Raw genomic sequence first — 27258 nt, forward strand, 5'->3', positions numbered from 1 at the left:
CAGAAGACACTGTAGAAAGAATTGACGTTTTACATTTTTTGCTGCTGCGCCAGACACTACTTGACTGTACCCTATCCCCATGTGCCAGTCCAGCAGCTCCTCACAAGCAGAGTATCTTCACTGCAGTGCTTGGAAAAGGATAAGCGGGTTGGGAGTTTTGAGTTTGTTCAAGCACCCATAGCAGAATCAAGTTACAGAGAAAGGAGGTGGGCCCATGCAAATCACAGCTGGTGTTTTTTAAAAAACCATTGCAGGTCTGAGGAGTTAAATGCAAAGTGAAGAGGGTGGAATTCCCGCCCCGGATACAAACTTCTCTGTTGCAACTCTCTCACTCCAGCTCCAAGTCACCTGAAGGGATGCCGTCCCAGAGAAAGAGAAACTACCACTGGGCATGGGAACATAGTGGCTGACCCACATTTTGCTCTCCTTGCTTCTTCATACTTGGGAGCATCCTGAAGGGGTAGTGCTGTGGGCTGGTGCTTCTTTAAAACATAGAAGTAATAAATATCCAACTACAACATTTTTTGTCTCAAGCCCTGCCACTTTTTCAAAAGAGGGACACAAACTGTCCCCCTTCCTGCTCCTCAAGTGATGCCCCCACAGGAGCTACTGGATTACTTGCCCACCTTGAGAAGATGCAGCACCCCCAGCCAAGGCAGTGGCTCTGAGCTGGGCATCAAGTGTGTCCTCATAGGAGATGGGGCTGTGGGCAAAACCAGCCTGATTGTGAGCTACACAACAAATGGTTATCCAGACCAGTACCAGCCCACTGCACTGGACACCTTCTCAGGTAAGCAAAACAGAACCTCAACAGCGCTTTCCTTCCTGATAGGGGAGGCGGGTAAATGTCATCTTTGTGGTTTGTTGCTATTTTGGGGCACTCTGTTGCACTTGATTGTCATTATTGATTGTCATAAGACCTTGTTAAACTCCTGGTTTAAATGATTGTATTTTATTGGATTGGAATATTGTAGTTTTAATGGGGGGTGTATGTAAGCAGCCGGGGGGGGGGTTAGTCTAAAGGATAGCATAGGGATATTTAAAATAAAGAAATCCTAAGCAATAGGTAAGCACGCAGAGGATTGCTTCCCACCCCCACAGAGCTGCTATGCCTTTAACAGTAGCATAGCAGGCAGCAATTAATCAGGTTAAGCTTTTTCCAGCAGGCCAATGCAGTGACAGGGAAAACCTTGTCCATTGAATATTCCCTTTCACTGGGAGTTTTGCCAGAAAAAAACGGCGAGGAACCTGCATGTAATCTCTGTTTCAAACATGCATAGTTTTGGATCTTCTCTTCTCTGGGCAATTTGAACTTGCAAACTGTAATGGTGGTTAATGCAAACAACTAGCACTGGACCCCAATATCATATAATCAGCGAGTGGGCTGCAATGTTCTGATGGCGTCACTCTCTGTAAAATAAATGAATACATTGGGAAGTAATGTAACCTTATCCCTTAAAAGCTTCATTAGCACCACAATCTGATGTGTGTCTCTTCAGAAGTTCAGTGAGACTTCTTCCCAGATAGGCTGCTATCCTATACTCACTTAACACAGTGGCCACTTCGTGTGTCACTTTAAGTCACAGTTAAGCTTAGCTATGGTTTAAAGGTGCTGGTGTATGTGGGGGGAATCATGGCCACTTTGCTCCTCGCTCTCTCCTGCTCTGCTACTGGCAGCAAAGCCATGGTTTGGTTTAGAATTATATCAGAACCCAGGGTTGTCGTTTGTCTCTCTCCAGACAAACCATAGGCTGTAACTAAAGTTTGCTCTTGGTTTGCCACTCATGGTTTGTCTGGGGGAGCCAAAGCCCAGGTTCAGATGTAAGGTTAACCCAAAGCATGGCTTAGCATTTACTTTTAAACTATAATTAAGCTTATTTATGATTTAAAGAGATGTGAGAATTAGACCATTATTTAAAGCACCAGTAGCCATATATATCTTACATAGTCTCATCAATAATGAATCAGTATTAATAGCTATGAGAGGTTTTGAAAAAATATTTCTGTAGACACATCTTGAACCATCAAAAGGTTACAAAGAAAACAGGTTTGGCCTTTTACCTGAAATGTGGGTGGTAACACTCTTGCTTAGCTAACTGTGCAAGACTGTTCAACTGGTTTTGGTTGTTTCAAATTGGGAGAATAAAGAGCTTGCTACATTTAAAATTGTGTTTCCAGTTTCTAGTATAGGATGGAGAAGAGCAATTGTGTGACATTTGAAGTTGTGTTAGCAATTCATTTATTAGGATGAAACTCCCAATAGCATGTGGGGCTTGATTGCCTTGAGGTCTGTCCAAACATCAGTTTTTCCACACTGCAGCTCATGTGACAGGACACTAAACTGGCAAGAATTACACGAAAGATAGAAAAAGAGGTACACATTTGGAGGGTTTGCTTGCCAAATGAGAGAACATGCTCTAAATGAACTTATGCAAAAAGATCAGGAATGATTTTCTGTTCCTGTGGAAATGTATGCATGGAGCATATAATAAACCAGCCTTGGCCATCCTGGTGCCCTCCAAATGTTTTTAACTACAACCACTATCAGTTGGACACCAGGCTGGCAAAGATTGTTCCTTTTTTTTTAGAACTACCTTGAGGCCTTGCCTTTGTCTTCTTTTTGTACTCCTTGACCTTTTCCTGCTATCTGTTCAGATCTCTAATTCTCCCCCCCCCCGTGTTATTTGGACATATATATAGATTGTGGTTGTTTAGGGTCACCAGATCACAATTTGCTTTATGGTTTCTTGGGGCTGTTAAACAGACCGGATATTTTTCTCAGGATTGTGGCCTAGACACCCTAAACTTCTGAATCATGCCCCCAATTTTCACCTTACTTTAGTATCAGTGTTTCTCTATGCAAGGGCCATGCCATTTGGAGCTGTTTGCCTGCCTTGACCAGTCAGAGACTCTGGGTGAATACAGGTGACCATTGACCAGGTGATGCCTTTGCTACGGCTTGGTATGCTGGTCATCTGTATTGTCCTCCCAAGCAGCTGGGGAGAATATTACCACTTTCCTGTTGCAAAAGTTGTGGAAAGAATCTCTTCGCCATTTGGCACAGAGACAAGCAACTTCCCAAGTAATTGTTATAACCAGTCAGTGGCAAGTTCCTAGTTGGTGAATGATTGTCTGAATGCACTCTTTTTTTATTCACCTTTCAGGGAGAAAGAACGGCATTGACATTTCATAAATAAATAAATAAATAAATAAGAACAAAACCTTTTAAAAAATAAAATGCTTTGTTGTGATAGATCTCTGTTGTACGTGTTTATATTTGTTTTTGTCTTTTTTCTATTTTCGGAGTTATATTCAGTCATAAGAACATAAGAACATAAGAAGAGCCTTCTGGATCAGGCCAGTGGCCCATCTAGTCCAGCATCCTGTTCTCACAGTGGCCAACCAGGTGCCTGGGGGAAGCCCACGAGCAGGACCCGAGTGCAAGAACACTCTCCCCTCCTGAGGCTTCCGGCAACTGGTTTTCAGAAGCATGCTGCCTCTGACTAGGGTGGCACAGCACAGCCATCATGGCTAGTAGCCATTGATAGCCCTGTCCTCCATGAATTTGTCTAATCTTCTTTTAAAGCCATCCAAGCTGGTGGCCATTACTGCATCTTGTGGGAGCAAATTCCATAGTTTCACTATGCACTGAGTAAAGAAGTACTTCCTTTTGTCTGTCCTGAATCTTCCAACATTCAGCTTCTTTGAATGTCCATGAGTTCTAGTATTATGAGAGAGGGAGAAGAACTTTTCTCTATCCACTTTCTCAATGCCATGCATAATTTTATACACTTCTATCATGTCTCCTCTGACCCGCCTTTTCTCTAAACTAAAAAGCCCCAAATGCTGCAACCTTTCCTCGTAAGGGAGTCGCTCCATCCCCTTGATCATTCTGGTTGCCCTCTTCTGATATTGGCTGTTTTATTTTCAATACCTTTCCTAATTATCGCTAGCATGGAATTTCCCTTTTTCACAGCTGCCGCACACTGGGTCGACATTTTCATCGTGCTGTCCACTACAACCCCGAGGTCTCTCTCCTGGTCAGTCACCGCCAGTTCAGACCCCATGAGCGTATATGTGAAATTAAGATTTTTTGCTCCAATATCCGTAATTTTACACTTGTTTGTATTGAATTGCATTTGCCATTTTTCCGCCCATTCACTCAGTTTGGAGAGGTCTTTTTGGAGCTCTTCGCAATCCCTTTTTGTTTTAACAACCCTGAACAATTTAGTGTCGTCAGCAAACTTGGCCACTTCACTGTTCACTCCTATTTCTAGGTCATTAATGAACAAGTTGAAAAGTACAGGTCCCAATACCGATCCTTGAGGGACTCCACTTTCTACAGCCCTCCATTGGGAGAACTGTCCGTTTATTCCTACTCTCTGCTTTCTGCTTCTCAACCAATTCCTTATCCACAAGAGGACCTCTCCTCTTATTCCATGACTGCTAAGCTTCCTCAGAAGTCTTTGGTGAGGTACCTTGTCAAAAGCTTTTTGAAAGTCTAAGTACACTATGTCCACTGGATCACCTCTATCTATATGCTTGTTGACACTCTCAAAGAATTCTAATAGGTTACTGAGACAGGACTTTCCCTTGCAGAAGCCATGCTGGCTCTGCTTCAGCAAGGCTTGTTATTCTATGTGCTTAGTTAATCTAGCGTTAATAATACTTTCTACCAGTTTTCCAGGGACAGAAGTTAAGCTAACTGGCCTGTAATTTCCGGGATCCCCTCTGGATCCCTTTTTGAATATTGGCGTTACATTTGCCACTTTCCAGTCCTCAGGCACGGAGGAGGACCCGAGGGACAAGTTACATATTTTAGTTAGCAGATCAGCAATTTCACATTTGAGTTCTTTGAGAACTCTCGGGTGGATGCCATCCAGGCCCGGTGATTTGTCAGTTTTTATATTGTCCATTAAGCCTAGAACTTCCTCTCTCGTTACCACTATTTGTCTCAGTTCCTCAGAATCCCTTCCTGCAAATGTTAGTTCAGGTTCAGGGATCTGCCCTATATCTTCCACTGTGAAGACAGATGCAAAGAATTCATTTAGCTTCTCTGCAATCTCCTTATCGTTCTTTAGTACACCTTTGACTCCCTTATCATCCAAGGGTCCAATCGCCTCCCTAGATGGTCTCCTGCTTTGAATGTATTGATAGAATTTTTTGTTGTTGGTTTTTATGTTCTTAGCAATGTGCTCCTCAAATTCTTTTTTAGCATCCCTTATTGTCTTCTTGCATTTCTTTTGCCAGAGTTTGTGTTCCTTTTTATTTTCTTCATTCAGACAAGACTTCCATTTTCTGAAGGAAGACTTTTTGCCTCTTAAGAGCTTCCTTGACTTTGCTCGTTAACCATGCTGGCATCTTCTTGGCCCTGGCGGTACCTTTTCTGATCTGCGGTATGCACTCCAGTTGAGCTTCTGATATAGTGTTTTTAAACAACTTCCAAGCATTTTCGAGTGATGTGACCCTCTGGACTTTGTTTTTCAGCTTTCTTTTTACCAATCCCCTCATTTTTGTGAAGTTTCCTCTTTTGAAGTCAAATGTGACCGTGTTGGATTTTCTTGGCAATTGGCCATTTACATGCATGTTTAATTTAATAGCACTGTGGTCACTGCTCCCAATCGGTTCAACAACACTTACATCTCGCACCAGGTCCCGGTCCCCACTGAGGATTAAGTCCAGGGTTGCCATCCCTCTGGTCGGTTCCATGACCAACTGGTCTAGGGAATAGTCATTTAGAATATCTAGAAACTTTGCTTCTTTGTCATGACTGGAACACATATGCGGCCAGTCTATGTCCGGGTAGTTGAAGTCACCCATTACTACCACATTTCCTAGTTTGGATGCTTCCTCAATTTCATATCTCATCTCAAGGTCTCCCTGAGCATTTTGATCAGGGGGACGATAGATCGTTCCCAGTATTAAATACCTCCTGGGGCATGGTATCACCACCCACAACGATTCTGTGGAGGAGTCCGCCTCTTTTGGGGTTTCGAGCTTGCTGGATTCAATGCCTTCTTTCACGTATAGAGCGACTCCGCCACCAATATGTCCTGCCCTGTCCTTCCGATATAGTTTATATCCAGGGATAACCGTATCCCACTGGTTTCCTCCATTCCACCAGGTCTCCGTTATGCTCACTATATCAATGCTCTTCTCTAAGACCAAGCACTCCAGTTCTCCCATCTTGGTTCGACGGCTCCTAGCATTAGCGTACAGGCACTTGTAAGCAGTGTCTCTCTTCAGGTGTCTTTGGCACTTGTGGTTTGGCCTGTGGTAATTTTGCTCTTCTGAATTTATATCCTGTGCCCCTGCTCTCACAATGCCTACTTCTAGGCCTACCCCTTTTACAATTTAATCATTTCTTTGGTCTTTATCCCAGGAGGGAGGTTTATTCCGAACCGGACCTTCCTCAGCTCCTGTCGGGTTTCCCCCTCAGTCAGTTTAAAAGCTGCTCTGCTACCTTTTTAATTTTAAGTGCCAGCAGTCATTTAGAAGTTAACATTTATTTATTATTAAATTTATATCCCACCCTTCCTCCCAAAGAGGCCCAGGATGGCAAACACATCAGCCTTAAAACAGTAAACTATGAATGATACAGGGCTGTTGTTTATTTGTTTATTAAAACAACAACAAGTCTAGTTCTTTAATAGTAAGAATTAATTTCAGGCTTCAAAAAGATTTCATTAGAACAGTAATTGTTGCCACGATGAATGTCAAAATTCTCTTTTTCTCAGCCTGTCATATGATGGTATCTGCCCTGCCTTACAAGTCGGTGCTCTTCAAAGCCTATTAGTCAAAAGGTTCCCGCCTCAAGAGAGTTTCTGTCAGTCTGGATGCCTTGTAAGGGAAAAGAAAAGGCACAGCATGAGAGAGCCAGGTGTGAGAGTCTCTCCGGGTATTGCCTGTGAATTGCTATAGGCAAAGAGATTACCTCTGGAAAGAGAGAAAGGGACATTCATTGTATCTCTAATTAGGATGGAGATTCTCAGGATCTGTGTGTGTGAGGAGGGAGACGGTGGTGTGGAATTATTTTCAGAATTTTATGTCTCTGGTTCTGAGACTTTTGTTCCAAAGTCAAAAAGGTCTTCAAGCATTCTTGGGTCTCAAACATTGTCCCAGATTTCATGCAAAGCAATGAAGAGAATAATGTTTATTGTTGTTGTTGTTTATTTCTACCCTGCCTTTTGGCCAAAAGGCCCTCAAGGTGGCTTACAAAAAAACAAACAAATATAAAACACAAATATAAAAATACCTCAATAAAAACAATACAATTTGCAAAAAGCAGCAGTTACTTTTTATGAAATAGGTTTCTGCCTTCAGTGTCTTTAAGGTGCGGTAGTATTATTTGTCTTCATTGCTGTGGCCCACTAATACCAGTACCCTGTTTAGGCTGCAATCCTATGCGCAATGATTTGAGAGTAAATCCTACTGAACACAGTGGGATTTACTTCTGAATAAACGGGTTTTAGACAGGAATGGCTGCAATCCCATGTATACTTGACAGTAAAGCCCAAGTATTTGTTTAATGTTTTATTTGTACCTATTGTCTGCCCCTCACTGAATGTCCCAAGGTGGGTTACAAAAATATCACAACTAAAATAATTTACATTAAAAATCTTATAATAAATCCAAAAATTTTTTGAAGACTTCCTTCTAATCAATAATAGCCAGACAATAACATTAAACAAATTTCTTGGTGTCCATTTGGATAGGTTCTGCCTTTTGAAAATTTCCAAAAACTTGCCTCTTTATATTCTGGAAATCCTGGTACAGTAGGGCCCCACTCATACAGTGGGTTACGTTCCGGACCCCCGCTGTAAAGCGAAAACCGCTGTAAAGCAGAATGCATTGACTAACATTGACCAAAATGGCGCCCGATGGCCAAAAAACGCTGTAAAAGCAGAACAAGCGCCGTAGAAGCAGGGCCTTTCTGCAATTGACAACCGCTGTATTAGCAGAACGCTGTAAACAGAAGCGCTGTAAAGCGGGGCCCTACTGTATATCATCCCATACTATGTTGAGCAAGTCTTGACAGATTTTGGGGGCAGGGGAAGTGGTGGGGCATAGTGTATACATTTCAGGCATTTTTACTGATCTAGTTATGGTAGGGTGAAATGAGCTGGTGCAGCAAAGTGGCAAAGGAACTAAAATGCAAATCAGGAAGTCCCCAATTTGAATTCCACCTCTGCCATGAGCTCACTAGAGCCACATTCACACCATACATTTATTCTACTATTATTCCGCTTTAAACAGTTATGGCTTTCCCCAAAGAATCTTGGGAAGTGTAGTTTGTGAAGGGTACTGAGTTGTTAGGAGATTCCTCTTTTCACAAAGTTATAGTTCCAAGAGTAGTTTAACAGTCAGTCCCTCTTCCCAGAGAACTCTGAAAACTGTAGCTCTATGAGGGGAATAGGGGTCTCCTAACCAGGGCCGGTTCTAAAGGATAGCCAGGTGGGGCACTGGCCCGAGGGCCCCTTTATCTCGCGCGCATTGCTGCCATGATGGCGGCAGAGGCTTCAGCCCCTTAGGGAAACCTTGGCCGCCATCTTGATTGATGGCAAACCTGCGTGCGCAGTGTGCGCAGCTGCAAAAGACAGCGGAGAGAACGGTAGGTGAAGCGGGGGATGGCGGGCGGTTCGGAAGCTCCTGTCTGGCGAGCCGCAGCTGCTTCCGCAGATCGCAGAAGGGGAGCAGAGGGGCCCAGGGCAGGCTGATGCCCAAGGGCCCCGGCATGCCTTGGGCCAGCCCCGCTCCTAACAACTCTCAGCACCCTTCACAAACTACACTTCCCAGGATTCTTTGGGGAAAGCCATGACTGTTCAAAGTGGAACAATAGTGGAGTAAATGTATGGTGTGAATGTGGCCTAGGTGGCACTCTCTCTGGCTTGCCTACCTCCTGCATAATGGGGATGAGCCAACCTTACAGGGTGGTTTTAAGGATTACAAGTTAATGTATATGAAAGGCTGTGAACACTTTAAAGTGCTAAATATAGTTGGGACTGACTTTTAATTTAGGATTAGGCTATAAATTAGTTATACCTTTTCCTCCTACTGCACATTGTCTCTCTAGGAAAATTAATAGCCTCATACCAATAGGCCAAGGATGTCTAAAAGTGATATGTCTGCTCTTTTAGTTGGGAGCATGTGTGATGTTTAGCTGGCAGGTAGACTATGACTCGGAGAACAGTGGCTCCAATTTTTTTTATTGCAATGGTCATTCAATGGTGGAGATTTAGTGGAGTTATTAGCCTTGTGTTCAGGTTTAATCAGCTGCTTTTATCTTTGTGTTTTGTTGTATTGATCTTTTATGTTCTGCACTGCCCTTAAATCTAATATGATGGAGGGTGGTATAGAAATGCTTTCAAATCAATCAGTTTGAAACTTGCTTTCTGTCAACAGTGTCTTTTAAGAAACATTTTTCTTATTTCAGTGACTGGCCTGGGTGTTTAATATCTGTGATGGCTCTGCTCTTCACCCACTTCCACAGCAGCATGTCACTTACTTTTAGGAGACCAGGCAAAGCCTTCTCCTGATTAGTGACCATTGTATATTGCGGATTTTCCTAATCTGCAAATTGGTCTGCAAGATATGGCAACAGTAGCTTAATTGCCCTTTCTGCTCTGTGCCTTGGTTGTTCCATGCTCCCACAACAGTCTTTGCAGACTTGTTTTCTAAAGGTTTGTTTATTTTCAACACTGCTCCAAGGACTCGAGCCAGGATACAATGCACCCTTATCTCATTTTCTTCTCACAATAGCAACCCTGAGAGATAGTGACTTATCTAAGGCTGACCAATGAGTTTTCATAGGTAAGCCTTTATTTGATCCCTGGTTCCCATGTCCACACTATGTCCACACTATTCTAGGGTGGCCATGTGTCCTACTTTACAGAGGACAGTCCTCTAGTTGAAGGGTTCCCGTGAGGACTGTCCTCTATTTAAAGGTGCCTTCTCTTTGAAAGGCTGTCCAGTCCAAGTCTGGCTTAAAGAAAAAGAACTCTAAGAAGGGAGAGCAGGGGCCTTGAAGCCGCCCATCAACACTTAGCAGTACCTGGTAAAAAGTCTGAGCAGGCACACAGGTCACTTGGTCACTGTCTTCTGCACAATTGCAAGATGCGTTTAAATTATAGGAATTAATTCTACATTTGTGATATATGCACATTTTATGCAAATCTCTGCCTTTTGTGTGATGTGTCTTGGGGGGGCGAGGCACAAGTGACCACCCTGCACCACCAAGGGGCTCCCTCAGATTTGGGTGTAAATCAAAACAGAGTCTATAAGGATGCAGTCATTTGTTCTACCTGTCACCTTCAGCTGGAAGAAATGGGGAAACTCAGATTATCTTGATTTATGAGCAGGAAAAGACCTAAGCCATGAGCCCAAATCTGAGCACCTATACACCTAAATAAGTTCTTTTTTTAAAAATCCAAACTTTATAACAACCTCATTGGGGCTTCCCGCCACAAAGTGCTCAAAACATTTGTTCTTTCCTTTGTTATGTCCTGTTCACAGGCTTTCCATCATGATTATGCTTTTCTTATGGAGACATCACATTTTCCCAGCACTGAAATTAGAATATTTTGGAGCTTTCCCCAGACTCTGCTCTGTGTGTATGTGTTCGCATATATGGCTTGCAACAGCAAAGCTTCCCTAACGCTTCCTCCCCATATGTTTAGATGGGATTTTGCATCATTGTGTAAGTATTGCACAAAGGAAATCCAGTAGGCATGATCCCAAGGCATGATGTGAAAGCACATGATGCAGCCACCTTGCTGAAGCAAAGCAGGTTTGGATCCCTCTGGCACCTCACAGCATAAATGCCTTGAGGCTAAGCAGAAATCCCACAATGGTGTTCTCTGGTAACACAGGGCCCTGAATCTCCACTCTACTGAGTCCTGGAGGATACCATGGTCAGTGGTATGAAACGCATCCAAGAGGTCCAACAGAATCCACAGGGCACCACTCCACCTGCCTCTGTCCCAATAAAGGTAATCAACCCAGGCAACCAAGATTGTCAGTGCCATATCCAGATCTGATGCCAATCTAAAATTGGTGTAGATAATCAGCTTCGTTCATTCCAGGCATGCCTGCAATTGGCCAGCCACCCATTCTCAGTCATCTTGTCCAAAAAAGGGATATTTGCAACCAGGCAATAGTTATCTGAAACCTTAAGGTCCAGAGAGGATGCACCACCACATCCTTTAATGCAGTGGGCATCATCCTCTCCCTAAGTGAGGCATTAATCACTTCCTTGTCTCACCTAGTCAATCCCTCTCTTCCAGACCTTAAAAACCATGAGAGGCAATGATAAAGAAAGCATGTGGTGGATCTGATCTCTGCCAGGGTCTGGTCCATCCTCAGGCAGCAGTAACTGAAACTAATCCCACAAACTTGATCAGATGGTACTCTAAACACCTCTACAGGACCTGCATCAGCTGTGGCATCAGGTTAAGTGTGGATATGAATGACTTTGCCATCAACATGCTTTGCAAAACTTTCACAGCGAGCTTCCGAGTGTTTATCTGTTTTCTTTCCAGGGCTGGATCTCAACAGCCCATTCACTTGGAAAAGTATTACTGCGTGGTTTACTGAGGATGCAATACCGTGTACTGAGATAGCCATGTGGTTGTCATGGTGGCCATGAAGTCCTGAGCCAGAGCAGAAAAGTGGCCCTGATATGTCAAAAACACCTCTGAGATAGTTTCTGCTACCTCAGACAGGAAGGCTGTTGAGTAGTGGGGAAGGTGATACATCAACCCAACACCAGGTACAGACCCTTCCACCCAGTTCCCAGGCAAACATGCTTGCTGCTGAGAAATGTGTTTCTGGTGTGTACATGCTGAGATCTGAGCTCCTGATAACCTGATTTTTCAAGTTAGTTCCTTACTCAGGGTCAGTAATATGCATAAATATTAACCTTCACCCACGAAACTATCCTGTTTAGCCTGCTTCTCTGTTATACTGAAACTCTTCCATTGTCTATGGGAGAGGTAAATGCAAGATTTAAAAGAGACTCACAAAACTAGCAATAGGGGACAAAACAAGCAAACTTCCTTATACCAACATGCTACGCGTTATAGGGCTGACCAAACACTTTGGGATGCTCTGAAATGGGGGCACAGTTCTACAGCCTTTCTCACTTTTCTGCATCGTTTCACACCTTTTACCCTTCTCTCTGTTGCCATAATTCATCAATCAACCCCATGCTATTAACCTCTGTCCCAACTTCTTTTCCTTTAGTCGTTCATGATTCTTTTTAAATTGGGTTTCACCCAGGTAAGCAGTAACTAAGGAGATGCATGTGATTGTCTTCCTTCAGCAAAATGGAGAGCAACAATAATTGGTGGGCTAACTTGAAACCCTCTAATCCAGCAATGGGGAACCTGTTGCCCTCTGTACATTTTTGGACTACAATCCCTATCATCCCTATCCAGTGCCATTCTGGGTGCAGCTAGTGGGGGCTGGATTCCAACAACTTCTGGGGGGGGCACAGGTTCCCTATTCCCGAGATACAGGGTAGTCTTCATAGTAAAGTAAGTAAAGTAAGCATCACCAATTATGCCGCCTGACGAGATCAGCCACACAAGACCTTCTCTCGGTCCCACCGGTTAAGATAGCGAGGCTGGTGCGGACCAGAGAGAGGGCATTTTCGATTGTGGCCCCCACCCTCTGGAACTTGCTTCCTTTTGACCTTCGCCATGCCCCTTCCTTGATAGGCTTCCGCCGGGCCTTGAAGACCTGGCTGTTCAGGCAGGCCTACGGGATCTCTGGGGTGGGTTGCTTTTAATATTGGTATATTAATTATTGTTTGTGCTTTTCATTGGTTTTTTACTGTATTTTATCATGTAAATGTACATCGCCTAGAGTGGCTGTTAATTCGGCCAGACAGGCGACTCAAAAATAAAATTTTATTATTATTATTTATATAAAGCCCCAATGAACTTACAAGATATTGATTCACAGTTCTTGCATGAACTTTTCATAAGATATTTTAAATTTGACTGGTCCACACCAGTTAAGATAATGAACTGTACAGAACCAACATTTATAATGTGCAAGCTTGTGAACTCCAAAGAGGTTTTTTTCAGGAAAATCAGTGGCTTGTTGAGACATCCCTGGACTAGTCTGTGTTCTCTGCAACTAGGTTGCCTCCAGGACAAAAATGTGCTACCTGGTCAATGTTCAAGCCACCTGTGGGGTTGAAAGCATATGTAAAATGTGCTGTCACAGAAGGCAACAAGAGTGTGTGTGTGTGTGTGTGTGGTCATGTCACATCAGTGAGATGACCTCCATCCTGGTGGTAAACCTCTTGAGCCACAACACCTGTGGATAGCAGTGGTGGCCCTACTTTGTTGTGGGCCTTTAGGTGAAATATAAATATTGGGGCAGAGGGCTCTTCCAACTTAGTGTGATTATACATCAGTATCCAATTACATGCCTTCTGAGCAGAGACAAAACATTATTATGAGAAGAAAGGTAATTAAATATGAAGTCTTCAGAATATGATGTCTTCAAAATGTATATAAATTATAGATCTGTCTTTATATGTAATGTTCATCAATATGACAACTGACATGGCATGTTTCTGTCAGAGAAACAAACTGAAATTATTGTATATCCACTGCATATAACAAAATAATTATATATAAGAGGCTGTGGGCTTGCAAGTACCATACATCCTGCACACCCTAAATGGTAGTCACTGATGGACATGACTAGCTCTTTAATTCCATGGTCTGGTAGGTAATCCTGCCTCAGTAATTCAATTAAGCCAAGGGTGGGCAATCTTTTTGGCCCCATGGGCCAGATCCTTATGTCTTCACCCTACTCCCACAGGCCAACTTTTAGAGGTGGGAGGGACCACCCATCTGTCAATCATATGACATCATCATCGTGTCAGATGATTGACAAGCAGGTTGTCCTGCCCACCTTTCTAAATTGGTCTACGGGGATGGGGGGAGATAGCCATACCAAGAAGGCTTCAGCTCTGCACTCATCAGCTGATTTGTAGATTGTTCAATCCTTGTTTCTGCAGGCATCAGGACCTTGCTCATGCAGCTAAACTAAGCAGGATTGAACCCACCCATCCATCAGCTGATGCCATCCAATTGACAGGTAGACATGATTTCTGAAAAACAGCCTCATGGGCCAGATTGGAACCCCTGGCAATTCAAGATTGGCCTGCAAGCCAGAAGTTCCTCACATCTGAATTAAGCCTTGACGTTGCTTCATCATCTTCAAGACTGAGGAAGGGGAGGTTTTTATATTCCTTCCCTATACCTCCTTCTTCCTCCAGTCAGGCCAATGGTAACTCAGGAAGTGTGAGGCTTGCAGATTTCCTGCACTGCCCAGCTGAGTGTCAGGCTATGCTGGCCTGGAAGAAACTGGTCAGAAACCACACCTGTCAGAACAAGTATCAATGTCCATATAAGATGCATGGGGAACCATGCAATTCATGAAGGTCAGAGCAGCACTGAGCTTTATGTTTGGCTGCGTTACACATATTAATTGTATATTTTTCATGAGCATTACATTTTGTTTTTGTTTGTTGCACTGACTAGCAGAACTCTGCCAGTTAGTTTCCAGTTACCCCATGGGATTGGCAGGTACTTAGAAATGAGACACTAAGAGGGAAATGCCCAACATTTTGAAGATCAAAGAAGAATCTGAGCAACTCTTTTAATCAGAAAGAGGTTTACCTTCTTTCTCTGTGGTTAAGATATGTAAACGGTGTCAACTATCTCATAGCCAAAAGGAAAGGATGTCTTTCACATCTGCTATTCTGATGGGTGAAGAGGCATTGTATGTACCTCACCAAAGACTTCTGAGGAAGCTTAGCAGTCATGGAATAAGAGGAGAGGTCCTCTTGTGGATAAGGGATTGGTTAAGAAGCAGAAAGCAGAGAGCAGGAATAAACGGACAGTTCTCCCAATGGAGGGCTGTAGAAAGTGGAGTCCCTCAAGGATCAGTATTGGGACCTGTACTTTTCAACTTGTTCATTAATGACCTAGAATTAGGAGTGAGCAGTGAAGTGGCCAAGTTTGCTGACGACACTAAATTGTTCAGGGTTGTTAAAACAAAAAGGGATTGCGAAGAGCTCCAAAAAGACCTCTCCAAACTGAGTGAATGGGCGGAAAAATGGCAAATGCAATTCAATATAAACAAGTGTAAAATTATGGATATTGGAGCAAAAAATCTTAATTTCACATATACGCTTATGGGGTCTGAACTGGTGGTGACCGACCAGGAGAGAGACCTCGGGGTTGTAGCAGACAGCACGATGAAAATGTCGACCCAGTGTGCGGCAGCTGTGAAAAAGGGAAATTCCATGCTAGGGATAATTAGGAAAGGTATTGAAAATAAAACAGCCAATATCATAATGCCATTGTATAAATCTATGGTGCGGCCGCATTTGGAATACTGTGTACAGTTCTGGTCGCCTCATCTCAAAAAGGATATTACAGAGTTGGAAAAGGTTCAGAAGAGGGCAACCAGAATGATCAAGGGGATGGAGCGACTCCCTTATGAGGAAAGGTTGCAGCATTTGGGGCTTTTTAGTTTAGAGAAAAGGCGGGTCAGAGGAGACATGATAGAAGTGTATAAAATTATGCATGGCATTGAGAAAGTGGATAGAGAAAAGTTCTTCTCCCTCTCTCATAATACTAGAACTCGTGGACATTCAAAGAAGCTGAATGTTGGAAGATTCAGGACAGACAAAAGGAAGTACTTCTTTACTCAGCGCATAGTTAAACTATGGAATTTGCTCCCACAAGATGCAGTAATGGCCACCAGCTTGGATGGCTTTAAAAGAAGATTAGACAAATTCATGGAGGACAGGGCTATCAATGGCTACTAGCCATGATGGCTGTGCTCTGCCACCCTAGTCAGAGGCAGCATGCTTCTGAAAACCAGCTGCCGGAAGCCTCAGGAGGGGAGAGTGTTCTTGCACTCGGGTCCTGCTTGCGGGCTTCCCCCAGGCACCTGGTTGGCCACTTGTGAGAACAGGATGCTGGACAAGATGGGCCACTGGCCTGATCCAGCAGGCTCTTCTTATGTTCTTATGTCCTATTGCTGCCTCTTTTTTTTTACCGTGGAGCCACTGTTAAATCAGCTTCTCCCCCAACATATTAGCAGGCAAAATGTTTACTGATGTTCAAAATGTTGTGATACCAGAATGGGAAATCCAGATCTGCAGCGGCGTCACTAGTGGGAGTGGGGGGGGTGCGGACCTCTGGTGCGCGCCCTCCCAGGGGCATGGATGAGGTGGCTGGGCTTGTGTGCGTGCATGCACAGGGCGGGGCGGCTCTCGGTGTCACCCTGCTCATGGTGACAGCCGGGTGCAGGCCGCACCCTCCGCACCCCGGTAGTGATGCCCCTGCAGATCTGGTAATCCTAGCACTGTAAAATTAAATAAGAAAACCTATGTGTTCATCAAGACTGTCCCCACCCCCATTCCCATCCTGTGACAAAGAGGCTGAAGAGTTGTTTTATGAAGCAGAGTTCATTGGAGATATAAAAGAATATGAAAGAGAGTGGTGTTTATCTTGAAACTAAATAAATTAATTTTATTAAGAAAGTACATGTGGATAGGAAAGCCTAATCGTCTGTACTAGGGGAATTCAAAAGGCAGGGAGAGAGAGAATTGTGGGAAGGAGGAGGTGGAATCGGAAGTGATGATAGCCCTGAGAATATCAGCCTAACCAATCAGAGGTATGCTTAAGAAACTTCCAACAGACACTGTTTAGGAATGTTCAGGGTTGGCCCAAGATATTTTACTGCCTGAAGCAAAGTCCAAATGGATTTGTTCCATCTTCCAGTGACAGCTATTCCGAACCCCCAGTTTCTACCAGCATAGTCCTGATGGTGAGATCAGACCCTTTTGCAGCTCCCAGCATCCCTAGCCATTGGTGATGCTGGCTGAGGCCTGAAGGGCCACAGGTTCCGTAGCTCTACCTTTGGATCTGGTTTGCCACATTGCGGCAACCCTCTCATTAGGTGGGAATTGGAGGTGGGGTAGCATAACATGTCTTCCTTTTGGTGGTGGTTTCTTTTCTTTCTTTTTTGTGATTTCGTTTATTATATGTTTACCACTGTGGAGGAATTATTTGCCACCGCCCCCCCCCCCAGCAGTACAGTGTCTTGGCCTTCCCTGTTGCTTGTTAGCTACCCTTCATGCTAAGGCTGCACACTGTAAGGAATAACCTCCCCCATCCCACCTCAGTTCACAGTTTGGAGGCCTTCAGTCCCTAGAAGCCTGCCTGGCCTCTGAAGTAGCATACCATAAATGATTGCAATGAAAGCTGATGGGGGCTTTTTAATTGCCCCATGCCTAAGAGGTGTGTGAGCTCAGTTTTTACTTAATTACAATTACCTAAACTACTTACACTACTGTGGGATCTTCCACGGAATATCTTCTACTATCTTACTGTAGCACAGGAATTTCCACAAGTCATGCCTTGCGTTAAATCTGCACTGTGGATGTGGTGTTTCGTTCTCTGTCTTTATTTTATATATAAGTATTTAAGCAGTCCCAAAATGCTCTTTGATGAGCTTTCTATCATAGACCAGGGCCAGACCATACATTTCAAGCACATCCCCAATGCACATTTAAAGCACATGACTTCTCCCACAGAATCCTTGGAACTGTAGTTTAAGTCCACATTCACACCACACTATCATTCCACTTTAAACAGACATGAAGCACATTCACACTGTACATTTTTTCCACTATTATTCCATTTTAAACAGTCATGGTTTCCCCCAAAGAATTCTGGGAAATGTAGTTTGTGAAGGATACTGAGAGTTGTTGGGAAAGCCATAGTCCCCTTACAGGTCAGCAATTCCCAGAGTTCTCTGGGAAAAAGGACTGACTGTTAAACTACTTGGGGAATTGCAGCTGTGTGAGGAGAATAAGGGTCTCCTAGCGACTCTCAGCACCCTTCACAAACTATACTTCCCAGGATTCTTTGGGGGAAACCATGACTGTTTAAAGTGGAATAATAGTGGAATAAATGTACAGTGTGAATGTGGCCATGGTTTCCCCCAAAGAATCCTGAGAAATGTAGTTTGTGAAGAGTGCTGAGAATTGTTAGGAGATCCCTATTCCCCTCACAGAGCTACAATTCCCAGTGTCCTCTGGGATGAGGAAATGACTGTTAAACCACACTGAGAATTGTAATTCTGTGAGGAGAATAGGAGTCTCCTAACAGGTCTCAACACCCTTCACAAACTACACTTCCCAGGATTCTTTGGGGGAAGCCATGATTGTTTAAAGTGGAATAATAGTGGAATAAATATGTAGTGTGAATATGGTCTAAGAGTGCTGAGAATGTGTAGCTCTGTCAGGGGGAAAAAACAATTCCCAGAATTCGTTGGGGGAAGTCATTTGCTTTAAATATGTGGTGTGGATCAGACCAAAATGACCATATATATACATTTAATTCTTATTTGATGCATGCAGTTTTCACTGAGTTTCCCCTCAAGCTTGTGCTTCCACTGATGGAAATAACACATTTTTAAAGCACTCAATGCACAATACTTTGTCGCTGGAAAAATTAGTGCACCCCTCCATTTATTGGTACTGCTTTTGCAGTATCCAGATGGTGTGGGCTACAATTCCCATCACCCCTGCTCATTGGGCATGCTGACTGGGGTTGATAGGAATTGTAGTCTAAAAATCTGCAGAGCACCACGCTGGCTGTTTCTGTGCTATTGTGTGGAATATTGTGATGTGTTTAATGATCCAGATTCTCCTGCCTTTGTACCTGAAAAACTCTTGCTCGCTCTCTCTGTATATATGTATGTGGCTGAACGTTGATTTTTATTCTTAGCAGGCTGTGCATTCCCTTATTGTTCAACTTCAGTGTAGCTGTATTTTTTTAAGAATCAAATATTTGAAGGACTTTTCCTTCTCCCAGTAGCAATGTCCTGCTTATTTAAGGGTTCAAATAATATATGAGAGGGTTGCAGGGGACACAGACTAGACCCAATCCCTCCATTCACACATTTGGTATCTGTGAGAAGGGGCCCTACATGTACATATGGCTTTGGATCCCAGTATCTTTTAGATCACCTCTCCCAATATGAACCTAACTGGATCCATTGGTTTTCATCTGAACTCTTCTCCAGATACTCCCTCTGAGCAAGTTCAGAGAGTCGCAACAAGGGAGTGGGCCTTTTCATTTGTGGCTCCCTGCTTGAGGAATTTTCTCCCCAGTGAGGTCTGCCTGGAACCATAATTAACATCCTTTCAGTGCCAGAAAAACATCTCGGGTATTTGATAGATTATGATAAATGTTCTGTTGTTTATTGATAACTGTTTTCTGCTGCACACGTGTTGCTGTTTTGCTGGGTCTGTTTATGGCAGGGTTGGGGAATCTGCGTCCCACCATCAGCCTCAGCCAACATTACCTATGGACAGGTACGATGAGAGGTATAGACCAACAACATCTGGAGGGCCATAGGTTTCCCATCTCTGGCATATGCTTTATTGTAATGTATTCTTTTTTGTTTTATTCTGCCCCTTTGGCTCCTAATTTCTTTGTAAGTTGCTTAGGGACTCTTCTGTAGGGAACAACTAGTAAGTCAAATAAGTATTGGCATAAGGGTGTAGAATTCCTCAAGAGGTGATAGTGGTAGAAATCCAGGAGGCCAAATGGGACCTTAGCAGTGTGTGTGCTGGTGGGGAAGGGTGGTGTCCTCTGGGTACAACCTCACTTCTCTTCAATACATTATACAGTCCCCTCAATATTTCCTCTTTCCTGTGTGGGAGTGCACATCTGTTCAAAAAAGGGCTGAACATAATCCAGACTGCACCATCTACTTGCTTAATTGTCACTAAAAAGATGCTTTGGGGTGTGTCACACGCAGGCTAAAATGAGATCAGGGCATCCTTGCCTGCTTTCACTGAAAGGCCCCGAGGAAGCAAGTGTTATTTCACCCTGTAAATCAATGCAAACTCTGAAGCAGGTTGTTTTTGGTCATCTACTAATGACATAAACCCTAAGAAAACTTTAACCCTGTCTCTCTGCAAAATAAAGAACCTACACACACCCCAGCTGAGTAAAGGACATAGTGGCAATATCACTTCTTGATGTTAAGTATGGGCTATTGTTGCCTTTAGCACAGGATGTCTGCCTTCCTCCATTACACGCTCATGCTAATTCTGCATTTTGTCTTGATTTATTTTTATTACCCTGCCTCTCCCCTCCCTGCATTCTCTGTTGGCCACCCCCAATTTCTGTGAGCGTTCAGGAGACTTTAATTGCTCACATCTTCACTCTGCATGCCCATATACTTGTCCCAGAACTATTGGTAGTTAAGAGAATGGATAGAAACCTTTTCTTTACTGTTATACACTGCTCAGGATAGCTGGCAATACTTTAAAAATGCTTCCCCCAAGGTATATGTCCCTCCATCAGTTCATTCCTGTACATATTGTTACCCACACACTCCAATACACTTTTGTACTGTTTTGTTTTGGTTTCATGTGCATTGCTCCTTGTCTTATGGAGAAAAGCTACAAAACTGTTGTATACTTACAGTGAAGGCTGGTGCCCACTGCCCATTGGGACTGGTAGGGCAGAAGGCAGTGAGGCCCCTAGTAGGTACATGCAGGGCCAATGACAGGCAGAGCCAACTGATTATAATTTTGCACCCATCCTTCTAAGTAAGAAGGCAGGCAAGTAGGGGCAGGATGAGAGCACACTGAGATTGGTGGGGCAGTGGCCCATTTGCCCCACTGGACCAGAGTTGTTAGGAGACTCCTGTTCTCACGGAGCTACAATTGTGAGAGTGGTTTAACAATCAGTCCCTCCTCCAGAGAAAATTGTAGCTCTGTGAGGAGAATACGAGTCTCCTAACAGCTCCCAGCACCCTTAGCAAACTACACTTCCCAGGATTCTTGGGGAAAGCCATGACTGTTTAAAATGGAATAAGAGTGGAATAAATGTATAGTGTGAATGTGGCCTAGCTCTGGATTTCCTACTTCAACCAGGAAGTCAGTCTACATGATCTGCAAGGCCTCCTCCAACTTTGTGAGTCTATGGTTCTGGGACATGTTCATCCTCAAGTATGAACTACCCAGGCTTCACCATTGCAGTCCCAGATATTGAGAGTGTTCTTTCAGTCCACCTCTGCAACTGCACGTCCTAGGGGGAATTTTGTCATGAGTAAATAAGCTGTCTTTCAAGAAAACATGTCTGCCGTTTACTGACATTCTCATTGAGTAATCCCTGAAGATTCCAAGGCAGCTCAGGGTTTAATGGCACATAGGTTGAAAACCCAGTGCTCTGTCCCATTCCTCCATAGCCCTCCTTATATGTTAAAACATTTTCAAACCAATTTCAAATATGTGTATAATATATATTATTGCCAAGTGCCCCTCTACCTGCTCTCTTTTTTTTAGTTCCACATGGAAACTTACTCAGATTCTGCAACTGGATTTTGGCACCCCAAATCCAACAACCTTGCCCCACAATAGCAGTGACTCAAATAGCTGGCATTTGATATGTCCTGCCCTTTAAGCAGCGACAGTAGCCAATGACAGGAGAGAAAAAGAGGACAAACAGGGCTAAGCTGCAGCCCTAAAGATGCAGGTTGGATGGTACGCTAATCACAGTTAGGAAGGCTATTCTTCTTGTTCTGCTGCAAAACCAACCACTGCAACTATTGGTGGGGTTGGGGGGATGTCTTTGTATGGGAAATCAGAGCTTGGAAAAGTTACTTTTTTTGAACTACAGCTCCCATCAGCCCAATCCAGTGGCCTTGCTGGCTGGGGCTGATGGGAATTGTAGTTCAGAAAAAGTAACATTTCCAAGCTCTGTGTGAAATACTCACATACCGATATCTTATGCGTTCAAAAGTATTAAGTCACAACTATGTGGCACTCGTGAAATAAAACTGACCTGCTGTAATTGAGGTATAGAAAACATGATGCCTACAAGGGAGGGATTTTTGTACTGAAATTTGAGGCTGCTAGGTGTTTTTTGTTTTTTACCATGCCAGGGTTCCTTGCAATTATGGAACAGTGTTGTTGCAACTATTGCACAAATAATTCACCACCAGTGCAGGATCACTGTTGAGAGTAAACAACTCTGGATAGTTAGAACAGAAGTTCCATCACTTCATTAGTGTGGCGGCAAGAGAAGGGAGTGGTTCCATATGTAAGAACACTTGCCTTTCAAATGGCTTTTTGACAAGGCATTTCTGCACAGGAAATAGTTAATAATGGACATACAGATAATCATGCTTGATGATTGCATACATATGTGTATTTATTGTGCAGTACATACATGCAGTGTTATACACACTGGATAATCACAGCTACTTCTGGCCTCCTCAGCATTGTACATCACGGTTCATATGTGCAGTTAGCACATGTGGCAAGCTGCGTGCAGATTATCTGCCATTTCCTGCAATGTAGGCAGGCCCCAGTTCTTTCATTTTTTACCTTTATATGGTGCCAACTTTATATACCATATAAATGTTAACTACAGGTGTGCTTGTATGCGCATGCGCACATGCATGCATGCGTAAACACAGGTAGCTAGAAAGCAATCACTGGACATATTAATGTTCTCTATTATATAATTGCCAGGTTACCATTTGACTAAGCATTAGCAGTTGAAAGGGGGGGGAACTGAAGTGGAATCTTTCCAAAGATTCTACTCCTCTAACTCCCTACCATTATTAATAAAACCGTATTCACATAGACAAAGCAAAAAGCGCTTGGCACATTTTGCATGGGTTATTAGGAGTAAGTACCTCCTTCCTGGGCAGTTAATGAATACAGTGCATTTTTGCTCTAAGTTTAGTAGATGGCTATGTCTCTGCACATGGATAACAGCAGAGTGAAAGTCAGTGGAGGCCTTCATCATATGTTGTAGCTTTATATACATAAACAAGTAGATGAACTAGAATCATAGTGCCGCTCATAGTGTCCTTGGCACCATCCTGTGCTATTGCTTCAGCACATTAACACAGCTGGGATACCAAGTGGATGTAGCAGAGTCTGAGACTGAGTCCCATAGCTTCTCTATGGGAGATTCATATATCAAATGTAGGCTGCTTGGCCTGCTTTGGCCCTGCACTTGCCTTTTTATGAAGTGAATGGGCAGGCAGAGGCAATGCACCAAGGCAGTTAAAGCCATTGGCACATGTGGACTGTGGGGTTTGATGCGTTTTGGATGTATATCTAATTCTCCTTTGAACTCTTAACTAGTTTCTAAACATTCTCAAACCCAATTAGGAAAGGGATTAGGGCATTTTGGATGATGCTGTGTAGTTCTCTACATTCAAAGAGTTCCCAGGGATATAAAGCAGATGAGATGTTAGTAAATGTGTATGAAATTTACATTCCCCTCTCTCTGTTTGCAGTTCAGGTCCTGGTGGATGGGGCACCACTTCGTATCCAACTGTGGGACACTGCAGGACAGGTGAGGCCAATGAATTAAAGGAAAGTGGGTAGTTTTGGTTCTGATGGGGTGCCAAGAATGTCAGGAAGAAGGTGATGAAAATTTGGGCATCAAAGTGAAATCATGACTGGCCATTATATAACAATAAATAATGGTTCTTGTCCAGCATACTTCAAGTTCTAAAAATGTTTCAGATATGCCACCTCCATAATCATTACAACAGGCTTATTAGGCTAATCTTGCCAAATTAAGAACAGAACAGCCCTCCTGGATCAGGCCAAAAGCCCATCTAGTCCAGTATCCATTCTCACAATGGCCAACTGTGTGCACATGGGAAGCCTGCAAGCCTGCGATTCCCAACAAGGGGTGTTCAGAGGCATACTGCCTCTGACAGTGGAGGTAAAACATAGCCATCATAGCTAGTAGCCATCAACCCTGTATTGCAAATGAGGAATGCAATATTGCCACCTGATTAATTCTTGTCTGAGATAACATTTGAATTAGGGACTTTGGTAACTGAAATATACTGAAGTCTCCATAGCCACAGTTCTGAAAAATCTGAGGTACCTCTATCTAGAGATGTATTATTTATTATTTATTTATTAGATTTATATTCTCCCCTTTCTCCCAGTAGGAGCCCTTGCCTCCCAAAAATTTTCTCTAGCAACTCTTTTGGTTGGATCCCTCTTATAGTGGAACTTAAAGGTCCTCACTTACATTGGCTGAACTGAGATTCCATCTGGTATGAGAGTGAGCTACCAAGTTATTTGTTCCCCTTTCATTACACTTGGAAGGCTCAAAGTGGTTTGCTGGAACAAAGGATAAAGATTCCTGCTTTAGAGCTTTGTTGAAAAGACATTTCTATATTTTATGAGAGCCCTCTAGCTATCATTGTTGTGGTTGGTGTCCATCACAAACTGATTTCAACATCTCTTATTTTTCCTCTACAGGAAGACTTTGATTGTCTTCGTTCACTCTGTTATCCTGACACAGATGTCTTCCTGGTCTGCTTCAGTGTAGTAAACCCCACATCCTTCCAAAACATTACAGAGAAATGGATCCCAGAAATACGAACTCACAATCCCCAAACTCCAGTTGTGCTGGTGGGAACACAAGCAGACCTACGAGACGATGTCAACGTGCTGATCAGTCTGGACAGCTACCATGTAAGGCCTGTGCCGAGAACTCAGGCTGAAGGCCTGGCTGAGAAAATCCGGGCTCAGACTTATGTAGAGTGTTCTGCTTTGACTCAAAAAAACCTGAAGGAAGTTTTTGACACAGCCATTATCAGTGCTGTTGAGCACAAAGCCCAACAGGAAAAGAAAATGACAGCCAAGGGAATCAAAACCCTCTCCAAATGTCGATGGAAGAAATTCTTCTGCTTTGTCTGAAACTGGTTTGGCAATGAAGAGGCCTATAAACCAGGATTGGACCTCACACTTGCTGCCACAGAAGGCAAAGTGTCTGTCTAAATAGCTTCAACAAGGAGAACATAGTAAGCCTAGGTGACCTGGAGCCCCAGCATTTGCTGGTTTACGGTAGGACTTGCCTGGAAGACAGGAAGCAGACTTGTGTAGCTCCAGGATACTGCTCTTTAAGCAACTGGGATTGTTTGATGCTTTGTGTACTGAATTCAGTATTAAGAAACAACCAAGCTTGTCATTTTAGATACCCAGATAGCATGGGCAGTTTCCAGAACCTCCCAAAGGCTTCCCAATATCTTAATTAAACCCAGGAGGAGCTGGCACAGTGGAGTGGTGCTGAACCACCACCCTCCTGACAGCAACATTGCTGCCATTTACAGGATAGGAGCAAGGGTGGAGCTGAGGGGGTACACTGGCACGAGTGCTGGATGTGTCCACGCATCCCTGACCTTGCTGCCACCCTGCCCAGCACCATCCCAGTAAGCAGCAGTGAGGCTGTTGTTAGGAGGGCAATGGCATGTCACCACGACATCGGCCGCTCCTGATTAAACTTGAGATATAACATCTTCAGAGTGACATCATTGTTTTCAAGGCAAAGGTAAGGATAAGGAGAGACAACAATGTAAAATAATGTGGTCTGCTCGAATGAAAATGTTGTTTAAACTTTCCCTTCAGTCCTGCTTGAGGAAGTGGAATTAGCCCTCAAGATACCATACAGTAGGGTGCTTTATGTGAAGGAGTATCTGCTGTGTGGCACACCCTTAAAAGGAAAAATAATTTCCTAACAAAATGAGATGGTCCCCATTCTGAATCAGGGATGATTCTGACACATCACCTCGACCTCATGGGATGGTCTTGTTTTGAAATAGCCCCATGGGAAATGTATTTAATATTTCTGGGAGGGAATCTTCTGATATCTAAATGAATATTTCCCTGTTATGAGGGGCCTAGTGCATTTGAAAGAAACATAAGATAATTCCCTTTTGTGTGAAACCACTATTGTTAAGGGTGAGAAGATACAACATGAGTGGGGGAATGTCAAAAAAAGGAGAAGCATGTGACAGAAAGAACAGAGATGGGTGGGAAAGGAGAGAAAGAGCTTTAAAAAGCTGAAAGGGAGGGATAGAGCAGTCTTTGCCAACCTGGTGCCCTCCAGATGTTTTGGACTTTAACTCCCATCAGTGCAGCCAAAGCATCTGGAGGGCACCGGGCTGTCAGAGACCAAAAGAAAGGAGTGCAACGTTTAGAGAACGTTGGCAGAAAGTTTTTTGAGTGCTGGGAAACCCTTACTGACCTCATCTATTGAATGTTAGTACCTCAGATTCAAATGAAGGAAGCAGCCCTGGGCATGGGGAAATAGTCATGGAAATAAGATGTTTAATGTGCTGCACTAAAAGCAAGGAGAGACGGCCATTCTTCCTGTATCGTGAAATAACTGGCATTGCTACCTACGGGTGGCATGTGAGAGCCAGACGTTCAGAATGATAGAGTTGTACCACAACCATCAGACATCCCTGGAGCAGTAGAGATCCCACCAATGGATAAGAATCCTAATGCTAGCCTGAAAGAGGAGTGTGGCTGCAAGTTTTTCAGTTTTTCACTAGAGAAAAGAAGCAACACTGTGTTAGTAAATATGCTTCCATATTAGAAATATGTCATTCGTGAATCTAAAACTGAAAATGGTCTAAGTGGGAATATTTTCAAATCCACCAGTTTCTTAAATATCACACGTCAGGAAATGTTGACGAGAAGCTTTGCTTACTTAAATGATGTCTCCATAGGCAAGGTGTGTGCTGGAAAGCTTACATAGGGGACTATGTATGAATGGTTCTTTAGGCCACTTCAAATGTGATGACACAAATAGGATTTCTGTGTAGGAAACAGCATTCCAATCAGGCATTGATCCTCACACGTGGTAATCATATGTATTTCCTTTTTTCCCAACTGTGGATACACTTGCAAGCTCAGTCATAACTTCCCAGCATTTGTACACCTTGTATGATGATCTGCATGCAGTTAGCATGTTGGAAATGTCACGTATGAAGCAGTCCTTGAACATCCCTGTTTTAGAGTTGCACAGTACACTTTTGCTGTATAATGAGAAAACGTATGTTGGGTCTTATGCATTTCCATTGTACACAAGGGAAAGCCCTGGTATGAACTTTATGACAGCCTTGTGTTGAGGATCAAATCTCAAAGGGAGTGCCAACAGCAGGAGTTCACAGGGACTAATCATGCTTCCCTTTTCTACAGGACTACTAAGGGATGCATGGGTGTTGTCAGCTCACATTGCAGCATTGGACAGATTCCAAGGACTTCTTCCTGGGAAAGAAATGATACTCAATCCTGCTCCCATTGCCCTAGAGACTGTGTATCATACTTGTTTTGTTTTGTTTCCAAATAAAGATGTTCTGTTTGAG

The 27258-nt window shown here is 43.4% G+C and overlaps 1 protein-coding gene across 2 annotated transcripts; it reads left to right on the top strand.

Annotated features, from left to right (window-relative positions):
* Window positions 1–27258, top strand: RHOV (ras homolog family member V). 2 transcript variants are annotated; one of them, XM_061611411.1, is made up of 4 exons: window positions 1–790; window positions 23377–23435; window positions 24365–24580; window positions 27092–27258. In XM_061611411.1, the coding sequence occupies exons 1-4, from the start codon at window positions 592–594 to the stop codon at window positions 27098–27100; spliced, it is 483 nt and encodes a 160-aa protein (XP_061467395.1). In that variant the 5' UTR covers window positions 1–591; the 3' UTR covers window positions 27101–27258. The 2 variants fall into 2 exon arrangements, with proteins under 2 accessions (XP_061467395.1, XP_061467394.1); XM_061611410.1 differs by having other exon boundaries at window positions 4–790; window positions 24365–27258.

The sequence above is a fragment of the Rhineura floridana genome, chromosome 2, assembly GCF_030035675.1.
Source record: "Rhineura floridana isolate rRhiFlo1 chromosome 2, rRhiFlo1.hap2, whole genome shotgun sequence".
Classification (NCBI taxonomy): Eukaryota; Metazoa; Chordata; class Lepidosauria; order Squamata; family Rhineuridae; genus Rhineura; species Rhineura floridana.

Excerpts from the sequence above, each read along its gene's own strand:
- RHOV (XM_061611410.1), top strand. The coding sequence starts at position 592 with ATGCCCCCACAGGAGCTACTGGATTACTTGCCCACCTTGAGAAGATGC. Across the intron at positions 791-23,376 it reads TGCACTGGACACCTTCTCAG|TTCAGGTCCTGGTGGATGGG; the intron begins GTAAGCAAAACA and ends CTCTGTTTGCAG. Across the intron at positions 23,436-24,364 it reads TGTGGGACACTGCAGGACAG|GAAGACTTTGATTGTCTTCG; the intron begins GTGAGGCCAATG and ends TTTCCTCTACAG.